Raw genomic sequence first — 11,088 nt, forward strand, 5'->3', positions numbered from 1 at the left:
AAATGGAAGGACTTCAAAACTGTATTTAAAGTTGATTTACTTGGCAATCTCAAGAATTTTGACAAAAATCTGTATGAACGTGGACCACGTTTATATAAAGCTAATGCAAAAACTTTGTCTTCAGGTGTCCAACGCTCCCCATGTTTCTTTGACTTTGAATTTCTGAACTGAGAAGATATAAATTGAACCCCATTATTACTTATTGACTGTTTCAGTTGTAAAAATAATTTGGAATGACTTATCTTCTCGGCTAATTTTAATTTATGTTTGGACTTTTCAATGGTTTTTTTCAATCTAGACAACTGCTCTCTTTGTCTTATACTAATGTCATAAAAAAATTTCTCTCTATATGTTAACTGACTCTTTCGCTTGATATTGATTTGATTTAAAATGCCAGATTTTTGCTTCGCAACAGGGGAAAGAGTCACAGTACTTGGATGGTTATTGGTGATATCTAAACTTGTACTCGGCTCACAATTAATTAAATCATTCTGATCAGAGAGCAGTGCATAATTTGGAAAATCTGGCAGAGCTGAAGGTAAAAGTCTGGTTTTGAGTGTACTATAAAAATTGTCTTCACTGAAATGGTCCTCACATATCTTACTTTCTTTAGTTATGTTACAGCCGGAATGTACAGATTTAATTGCTTTATCCCATTCTAAAATTTTAGTTGGAGGAGGCCGAAAAAAGTGCTTGTTCGTGGTTGAACCCCTATAACCTATAATAAATATTCGCACAATTTGGGATGCAACATGAATAACTAGATGATGGCATGCTGATCAATTATGGTCAAGAGGTGCTTAATATTTATTTACTTACCTACTTACCGTTACTTACGAAAAAAAATAAAAGATAATTAAACTTGAACCTGCTAAAAGCTGTGCCTAATGTCTACGTCAGGACTGCACTGAAACAAAAAACAAACTGATTCAAGAGAGGTTGGAATTTAAGCTAGTCATCATTTTCAGTAGAAAAGGATGAAATATGTTTTTGTGTGAAATAGCAATACATTAGTTCCTGGACCCTGTCGTTCGGGTCGCTAGCATCAACATTTCAAACGACTCTACGCAGTCGTCAGTCTTCTCTTTATTTGTCTATGGTACGTACTATCGTAAAAATGAGCCTTACAATACAAAAAGCAAAATCGAAAGCTAGTTTTGCCTCGCATCCACCTAAATCGAATGCTATGTTGGCTTGCCGCATCCACCACAATCATATACTATGATTAATTTTAGAGATGGGATATCTCTAGGGGAGATAATCGAATATTTCATTCGAATCCTTCAGGTTGAGTCGAAACGGAAATATAACGATACAAAGCTTGAACATCGTATGAGATAGTGGCCTCAGAGTAATAACATACCGTGTATTTTATTGCTCGAAACAATGAATAATAATAAATAATAAGTTTATTCGTTCCAAAACTACAAATAAACTTAAAAAATACTGTGGAGTTATTCAATGATAACTGTGTGAAATGAATGGTTTGATAATGTTTTGGTTCAAATTGAGTAGCAAAGAAACAGGAGATAAACGAGTAATTGTCAATTATCAAATGACGAGGTGTACGTTCAATGATTTTCCCAAAGTAAAGATGTTCCACTACTAGTGAAACATCTTTGGATTTTCCCGATAAGTTGAACGCTCTCAATCCATCTAGACTCTGTGCACAAGCGGTTGATCTGATTAGAATTTTGATTAGGAACAATTCAAAAGGAATGGTTCAATTCAAATAAAAAAGGAATACAGATATATTTTCGAAGTAGTTTAGTTTTAGCTTCTCATAGTCATGGTTCTATCGATCTTATAAGAATTCTTATCTCACATTGGCACTGATCCGAAAAGCTAGTTCCTAGAAGATCTGATAATTCGGTTATCGATAATTGTATGACAGCGCCCAACTCTAGTTGTCAGAACAGCTGTCATTGCATATTCTATTTTTATCTGAACATTTTGAGTTCTATAAAATCTGCTTGAAAAAAATTAATTCTATTCATTATGAGAAAATAAAAATAAAAATAAACAGTATCAGGGAGATAATACGTTTTTTTGAAAGAGAGAATCAATGTCTATGGTTCTACTCATATGAATATAGGATACTATTGATACGATTACTTCAATGTCTGTGTTTCTGGGTGCGCTGCATCGAATTCATAATTTTCATTCTTTGTAATATTAATGAAATTTTTGATATTTCAAATAGAAATCCGCCTTATCGTTTAAGAAAGAATTTCTTAATTTTAATCCATCAAGATGATGGTAAGTGATAAATTCAATTCTTTAAATTTATGAACGAGTTTACTATCACACCACATGCTTGTACACCCGGTTTTTTTCAACAATTTATTTATTTATAGCAACCACAAATAGTTCTTCTGAAGGAAGGAACTGATTCTTCACAAGGCAAGCCTCAACTTATATCCAATATTAATGCCTGCCAGTCTGTAGTTGATGCGGTTAGAACCACCCTTGGCCCAAGGGGTATGGATAAGCTAATCATTGATAGAAATGCCAAAGCTACCATATCAAATGACGGTGCAACTATTTTGAAATTATTAGATATTGTGCATCCTGCCGCCAAAACATTAGTCGATATTGCTAAATCACAAGATGCCGAAGTAGGAGATGGAACAACTAGTGTTGTCTTATTAGCTGGTGAATTTTTGAAACAAATTAAACCTTTTGTTGAAGAAGGTGTACACCCAAGAATTATAATCAGAGCTGTCAGAAAATCTCTCCAACTCTGTATATCTAAAACAAACGAACTGGCGGTCAAAATAAATAAACAAAATGCTGATGAGTTTCGTTCATTATTAGAGAAGTGTGCAGCTACAGCAATGAGTTCCAAACTGATTAACCAGCAGAGAAAATTCTTCTCGAAAATGGTTGTTGATGCTGTATTAATTCTTGATGAACTTTTGCCTTTAAATATGATTGGAATTAAGAAGGTCAGTTTTGATACATTATCATGAATATTGAAATAATCATTAGATATAAATTAAAAACTCGAAACAGTTATAAGAATCAAAATTAGATTGGTTTCATAATTTTTCAACTCAAATATTAGAAGCACTAAACATATTATATTTAAATAATATTTTGAATAAAATCAGATCAAAGTTATTTATGGTATAGATCAAGTTGACAATTTGTATATTTTATTATTTTAACTGGTATTAATTTATTGAAATGCTGAGTAGGTTCAAGGAGGTGGTCTAGAAGAATCTTTATTGGTTGCTGGTGTAGCTTTCAAGAAGACCTTCTCTTATGCTGGATTTGAAATGCAGCCAAAAATATACAAAGATTGTAAAATAGCTCTCCTCCAAATAGAGCTTGAATTAAAAGCCGAAAGAGATAATGCCGAAGTTCGTGTTGATAATGTGAGGGAATATCAAAAAATTGTAGATGCCGAGTGGAATATATTATATCAAAAATTGCAAAAAATTCATGAGTCAGGAGCTAATGTTGTTCTTTCTAAGTTGCCTATTGGTGATGTAGCCACCCAGTACTTCGCAGATAGGTATGTATTCAGTACAATTTTATGAACGAAATAAATTTATTTGACAAATAAATCATTTTTTTGAATCTGCAAAAAGCTCTGAAAACTTGAATTTTTACCCATTATTAATAGGTATAATATCACTGACTAATTTGAGAGGATTTCAAAATTTTGTCAAATTGTCTATTACATGGTATGTTATCCCATCTATGAATAATTCGTAACTATTCCAGAGATATGTTCTGCGCCGGTCGTGTTCCCGAAGAAGATCTCAAACGAACCCTTAAGGCCTGTGGAGGAGCAGTTCTTACTACTGTTCACGATCTTAATGATTCTGTTTTGGGAAAATGTGATCTTTTTGAAGAACGACAGATTGGTGGTGAACGTTTCAATTTCTTCCAAGGCTGCCCCAATGCAAAAACTAGCACAATCATTCTCAGAGGTGGTAGTGAACAATTTTTGGAAGAGACTGAAAGATCCTTGCATGATGCTATCATGATCGTGAGGAGAACTATCAAAAATGATGCTGTAGTAGCAGGAGGAGGTGCAATAGAGATGGAACTGTCTAAAATGTTGAGAGATCACTCTAAAAACATCTTAGGTGAGTTTGAAGGATATATAATTATTTCAATCTCGTTCAAGTTATTTCATCATATTTGAGTAAATTTCCACTTTACAATGGCAATTATATTATTCAGCTAGAGTGTTCAGTTGTAATTGAAAATGAAACATAATTTGAAAGTTGAAGTGACCACATTTTGTTTCAATAACTGAGTTGTCTTTTAAAAACTACAGGTACTACAGTAACGTGTAGTTTCTGATCATAACATTTGAATGTTGAAATGCACCAATTAAAAAAATTCGAGAAATGCACTGGTCTGGAGGTAGGAGTTTCTAAGCATTGATTTTTTCTTAGCTCCTCAAGACCAATCAAGACCTTATGGAACCCATAGTCGGTTTATGTCAATTAACGATCTAAACTATCTGCCCTGAAAATTTTAAGTTTATAGGTTTTTTAGTTCGATAGTTACCTCTCACGGACAGACAATCGAATTTGACCAAGGATTCGTTATCAGTGTGTTGAATCTTATCGAAAATTGGAGTCATTATGATAAAATGATAGACCACTCTGTTTAGAGAAAGAGCGTTCATAAATGAGAAAAGCTCTCAAAGCTGTGTTCATATGATTTTTCACAAAATTTCGCTTTCAGGACCTTTCTTAGCTCAATATCCGAAATTCACAAAAATTTGGGCAAAATAATAGGCTTCTGGAATAAACATGTACAAATTTGTCAACAGTCATCATTTAATAGAACCTTTATAACCATAGCTAACCAAAAATATGAATAAAGATAAAATTTTATCTCAAATATTTAACTGAATTTTAGACTTTCATATGTTGAAATTTGAAATGACATATAACAGTTGACAGAATAATGGCTTGTTGTAAGTTAAGTCCCAATTGCGGTTATGCTGTTAACAACTTATAAAGGGTTAGAACTATTAAGAGGGGCACTACAGGGATATTGAAAAACGTTCGAGATACAGGGTGACTTAAGTTACAAAAAAGTTGCGTTATTTAGGGATAAGTGTGTTGGTGTTAATAGATCCAAAATATCTCCAATTGTTCCCGAGATATCTCGAAAAAACTGAAAATCGATATTTTCTTTTTTGCTGTATAACACATTCATTTCTGGAGATAACTTCACGAAATTCAGTTTGTAGTCATTCAGTACTAATTTTTTCTGTTTTCCATTGTTTCAGAGACGTGATAGTCAATTTTTTTTTTATGAACGCCATACTGGTTTTTCTTATAAGGTAATAAAGAAAAAATTACGAATTCAACAATGTATCACACTCAACAAAAATATCGAGTCTAGCTACACAAATTTGAAGAGTTGTTATATAAAATCATCACTTGACTTTCGCGTCTCTGAAACAATGGAAAACAGAAAAAATCTGAAAACACCATTAGTATCTCTATATTGGATATTGGCTATAAAACGAATTTCGTGAAGTTATCTCCTAAAACAAATGAGTTATACAGAAAAAAAAAATCTCGATTTTCAGTTTTTTCGAGATATATCGGGAACCAATGGAGATATTTCGGAACTGCTCACACCATCGCACTCATCCCTAAATAACGCAACTATTTTGTCATTTTAGCCACCCTGTCTTTCTGAGAGTTTTCGATGTCCGTGTAGGGGCCCTTTCAATAGTTCCAACCCTGTATAATTATGATGATCTTCCATTTGCATTATGTAGAAAACAATTGTTTGTATTGATAAATTATTTATTTTAGGCAAGGAGCAACTTCTAATTGGAGCTATAGCTAAGGCCTTAGAGATCATTCCAAGGCAATTATGTGACAATGCTGGCTTTGACGCAACAAATATTTTGAATAAACTCCGTCAGAAACATGCACAGGGACATTGTTGGTATGGTGTAGATGTTAGTAAAGAAGACATCAATGACAACTTTGAAACTTGTGTCTGGGAACCAGCAATTGTTAAAGTTAACGCTTTAACTGCTGCCACAGAAGCAGCTTGTTTAGTATTGTCTGTAGATGAAACCATCAAGAACAAAAAATCTGAAGGAGCGCCTGCAGCACCTCAAGGTAGAGGCTTTGGTCGTCCTATGTAGAATTACATAATTTATAACATTTTCACTAAATCCATTGACTTTGTACTTTGTACCATTTTGCTGCATAAACAAGTATTTTGCAAGTTTTATTTATCTTTTGAAATGATTATGATTCTAACTCTTGAATAAATATTTAACTTAATATTTTGATTTATTCTGCTTCCCTCAAATCTTACAAAACAAGGGATTTGTATTTTGCTTTATTATTCCCAATGATAATTCATCAATATCACACTCGAAAGAATTCCATAAAAAAAAATGAGAGCTTCAGTGAAATTTATTTTCGGTCCTGTTTTCTTTTGAAAAGATCTAATTTAAGAATGAGCGATGTGCACTAGCTGAATCATTTATGTCTCACTTGAGAACCTATTTTAATTTCATCAAAATCGGTCTGATAAAACATTGTGTCCCTAGGAATCTCATGTTTGTGATTGCGCATCATATACTGCATGTCCCTAAAAAATTAAATTCCTTTGAAACAACTTGTTACATGCCCACTAGGGGGGCAGTTTTGGAGCTGCAGCCTCCTCCCAAAAATAACAATTCAGAGAAAGTTTGTTAATGGAAAGAACATTATATATCTAATGGATTTTCGTTTATTTTTTATAACACAGCAGCAGCATTTGTTGTTTCGATCGGCAATTTAAATATACAAAGAATTTTTTGGCGGTTGCTCTCAAAGATAAACATAATATTCGAATTTCACTGCCACTAAGTTTCATCATTAATATCAAAATTATTTTTATTATCTACTGTATTTATTTAGACCTTCAAATTATGGCAAGTGTTTCTCGAGCAAAGTTTTATGTGTGCCCTCTCCTGGGTTATTGTATTTTGTCTCGAGATCGCTGGTGGCGTCATCAGTTAGACTATCCAACGAGCTCTGCCTATGACCACCTTCTCACAGCATCGTTGAGAAATGACTGAGTTGCAATGCGAGTTGCGACGACCCCTTTCAATCCGCCAGGGCCGATGTAAGTTGGCGCATACAGCCCATAGCGCCATCTCGGAGCATACACAGTCACTACAAGTTCATTCCCCAAAAAATTCTTCATATTTAATTTTTTGGACAATAACCGATAAGTTTTTGGGTTTTGGATACTGATGAGCTCCAAAAATCGGTGATAAACTTTTGGCTTTAGAGTTCGCTATTCTGATTTTTTTATTCGTATTTGAATAACGAAAAATGAGGAGAGCATTGACCTAAAGTCATTAGCTGTTGAACGTTCGTCAAACCACACTACTATATCATCTTCTTCAGGTGCCATCTCCTCTCAGAAGGTTGGCTATCAAAATGGCTACCTTCATCTTTGACACTGCAGCTCTAAACAACTCAACAGAACTGCACTTGTACCATTGTCTCAAGTTGTTTAACCAGGAGATTCGCCTTCTTCCCTGTATCACTATCTGCAATAAGGTATATTTCTCCCCTCTCAGCACATGACCCAGATACTGCAACTTTCCAATCTTCACCCCGTTCAATATTTCTCTCTCTTTACCCATTTTTTTTGAGCACTTCTTTATTTGATACTTTGTCTATCCACCTTATTTTGAGTATTCTCCTGTATGTCCACATTTCGAAGGCCTCCAGGCGATTACTAATATCCTGTTTTATTGTCCAAGCTTCCATATTCCATAGAGGAGCACAGGAAATACATAACATTTTAACAACCTGATCTTGAGCTGTAAACTGAGATCTTTTCCACAAAATACCTTTCTCATCTTATTGAACACATTTAGGGCTTGGCCAATTCGTACTCGAATTTCCTCCGTACACTCATTAACTCTCATTGACAATGGTTCCCAGGTACTTATACTTACACCTTTTCCATTGGCTGTCCATAAACTCTCAGGTCGTTGTTGTGCTTTTGTTATGGTCATAAATTTTGTTTTCTTCACATTCAATGTGAGGCCACATTTCTCGCTATTGTCTACGACGCCATCTAATATTATTTGTAGGTCTGCTAGGGACTCTGCAATGAGTATGGTGTCGTCGGCATATCTTATGTTGTTGATTGGTCTTCCATTAACTTTTATGCCGATTGTTGTTCCCACCAATGCATTCTCAATTATGCTCTCTGAGTACTGATTGAATAGAAGTGGTGACAATACACACCCCTGTCTCACTCCTCGCTTTATTTGTATGTCCTCTGAAGTGTCATTACCCAGTTTGATATTAGCCGTTTGATTGAAGTACACTACTATATATAGACAGATATGACCTCCAAGGGTGTAATCAGCGCATGAATGCGAGCGCTCAAAAGCTCCGGACTTTAGGTCATTTTTTTTACATAATATTTCCCGATTTTGGCTTTCTGAAAAAATGTGCAGCAATGGTCAATGCAAAGAATTGATTTTTCTATTCAATATTTCGATTATACATCGTTTTGCATAATCATAAACTGTGAAAGTGTGAAACGTTTTCGTGCTCTGCAGCACGTACGACCAATTTAATTCTTTATCGAAATAACGTAAACATACGTCTACCTATTGGAAGTACTATCCCCTAAATACATCCAGAATTAGCGATATCTTCATTCTTTACTTGTGCAAAATACACAATTAAGCAATAAAACAAGCTGAACGGTTGCAAAACGTCGAATTTCAAAGGAAAATAAAAATTTCGCCCATATCCTTCGCGAAGTTCATTAGGTATTATGATTCAACTTCGAAAAATAAGTTATGAAATGAATGTAATCAGTGATTATTTCCAACATAACGAAATTATTGCGATAAAATTATGATGAACGCCAAAATATTAATAGCTCTTCTTTCAATGAAAGGATGGTTAAAAACAAAACGCTTATTATTTGTACTTTTCCATTGAGGTAAATATGCATACGATAAACTCAGAATGGTTGTTATGATCAACAGCTGTGAGCTAAAAATAGGTTGAATTGCAGCGTTGCCGTCGTTAAAAAAAAATCAAGGAATTGCATAACTCAGTGCATTTTATTATTATAACATTGTATAACACTGTTAGAAATGTTTTGGGCACTCGATCCTGGTGACAATATCTGTAATCTTTGAATTTTGAACATAAGACCGTAAAAACTGTAGCAATATAGGTAACTAGAATTAGAAAAATAACGAAAAAAATTGCCCAATATTCCTGTAACATTCCGGTTAAAAATAATCACTGTAATTTCATAATCAAGACCGTCTCTAAGGGTGCAATAGGCGCATGAAAGAATGAGCGCTTATGAATTTTTCTACAAATAGGAAGGCAACTTAAATTTAATAAAAAAATTTGGTCCAAAAGTCTAAGGAAAAATATGGCTGCCGTATATCTCTTGGAAATTTATAGAACCTCCAATATCCCTAGGGACTCTGTGGGATATTTTTTTATGGATACAGATAATCATCAGACATCCACATGAAAAACCTTAACCCATAGGTTAATGGGAAAACTCCGTTATAATAATGGAAGAATTTCGAATTTTAATATCTCCGTCTCAGATTTCCCTAAAATTTTGTGTGTATATGTATAGGTAAAATTCAACGATAAAGTAAGTAATCCAAAAATACGGATTTGAATCAGCTGGCAAAAGCTCTACATTATATTCCGTAAAATTATATGTCTACGTGATTGTTATCGGCAATGCTGTAAATGAAAAAAGAAGGTAAAAAAAGCAATATCTGCGTAGTGGTATGCGCAGTGTACACATTCATTGACTGGTTTTCATTTATATATACAACTTGTTTACGTTTTGGTTCTAGTCGAAAGGCAGTCTGTGTGGAATGCTGTGATAATGAAAGATGTACTCAGGTGCCAGTTTGTTGAAATTTGCCTTGAAAATCAGTGCAATTTGTGAGCTTCATTGATCAATAGTGAAATATCGAATGTTTGTTTCAATAGAACGATAAATCGCTGGAGTCCGAATTGATATTTCTGTGGTTTCTTTGTTTGGCAATCTCCGAACGGGAGCATCCATTTTGTGAAAGCAAAGTGTAGTGAATCCTGAATCATTTTCATCGTTACGTCGTTGAAGCTTGTTTTTGGAAGCAAAATTCATCATTCAGGTCTGTGATATAAGCATTTTTGAATACCCGAGTTTATAACTATAAATATATTATAAATATTTGATGCAAGAAGGACAAAAACTCTTTGTTTATGTGTTTGACGTACGAAAAACGTTTCGCTTCAGAAATGGCGAAACGGAACGTGGAAGGTAATAACAAAATTAAATGTGATAACACTAGAACGAATAATAAGTGTAGCGCATCGAAAACAAAAAGTCCAGTGCAAGATTCCAAAAATTATAGGAATAGAATGCAGACACCAGAGTTGAAAGACCAATATCATAGGGCAATATCATTATCTTCGAGTCCTAAAACGCACAGTTTGTCTCCAAACTATTCAAAATCATCCACACCAGACAGCAAGCAATATGCTGGTTGTAAATGGTCAGAGCCTCCGTCTCCTTCAACTTTGCCTCAACCGCCTCTACATTGGATGCAGAAAACATCACAACAATTTTTCTTCACCAGGCCATTTCAAAAGTGTCAACCGGAACAAGATATTGCTCATCAATTGAAAGTTTTACTAAACGTTCAAGCTTGACCAACAGTACAGATTCTTAAATTTCAGTATATGCGATATCTTCTTTCCCAGTGAACATAAATTTGAGAACATCAACTAAGTATGGTTTATGAGTGAGTGAACAGGAAGGTGGCTAAATTTGTTAAGTCAGAATAGTTTCTGGTCATGAAATAGTCAATAAATATTTTGAACATATTTCAGATTGAAAGTACCTAAATTATTAAATTTGTTGTTTGGATAATAAACCTTGCCTGATTAGTCGCATCATATTATTTCAATCATATTTGAAAAAGTGGTGATTTTGTTAGACTGTAAAGATAGTTATATTCGATTACTCTATATTTCTAAATGTGATTTCTGTTGAGAGAGTATAAAGTTTGAGTTTTACACATATGAGCCAAGC

General features: G+C 34.1%; 2 protein-coding genes across 2 annotated transcripts; both read left to right on the plus strand.

The window, feature by feature from the left end:
• Window positions 1-1,909: 1,909 nt before the first annotated feature.
• Window positions 1,910-6,284, plus strand: LOC123684909 (T-complex protein 1 subunit eta). Its single transcript, XM_045624418.1, has 5 exons — window positions 1,910-2,259; window positions 2,358-2,948; window positions 3,201-3,520; window positions 3,733-4,100; window positions 5,802-6,284. The coding sequence occupies exons 1-5, from the start codon at window positions 2,254-2,256 to the stop codon at window positions 6,140-6,142; spliced, it is 1,626 nt and encodes a 541-aa protein (XP_045480374.1). The 5' UTR covers window positions 1,910-2,253; the 3' UTR covers window positions 6,143-6,284.
• Window positions 6,285-10,292: 4,008 nt separating this feature from the next.
• LOC123671119 (proline-rich nuclear receptor coactivator 2-like) lies at window positions 10,293-10,706 on the plus strand. Its single transcript, XM_045604809.1, has one exon. It carries the CDS (start codon window positions 10,293-10,295, stop codon window positions 10,704-10,706), a length of 414 nt encoding a protein of 137 aa, XP_045460765.1.
• Window positions 10,707-11,088: the final 382 nt, after the last annotated feature.

This window comes from Harmonia axyridis, chromosome 1 (assembly GCF_914767665.1).
Source record: "Harmonia axyridis chromosome 1, icHarAxyr1.1, whole genome shotgun sequence".
Taxonomy (NCBI): domain Eukaryota; kingdom Metazoa; phylum Arthropoda; class Insecta; order Coleoptera; family Coccinellidae; genus Harmonia; species Harmonia axyridis.

What these genes read in the sequence shown, in the direction of transcription:
- LOC123671119 (XM_045604809.1), top strand. Translation starts at nt 10,293, where the DNA reads ATGGCGAAACGGAACGTGGAAGGTAATAACAAAATTAAATGTGATAAC.
- LOC123684909 (XM_045624418.1), top strand. An exon ending in ATATGATTGGAATTAAGAAG is followed by an intron (nt 2,949 to 3,200) that starts GTCAGTTTTGAT and finishes AATGCTGAGTAG; the next exon opens with GTTCAAGGAGGTGGTCTAGA. An exon ending in ACCCAGTACTTCGCAGATAG is followed by an intron (nt 3,521 to 3,732) that starts GTATGTATTCAG and finishes TAACTATTCCAG; the next exon opens with AGATATGTTCTGCGCCGGTC.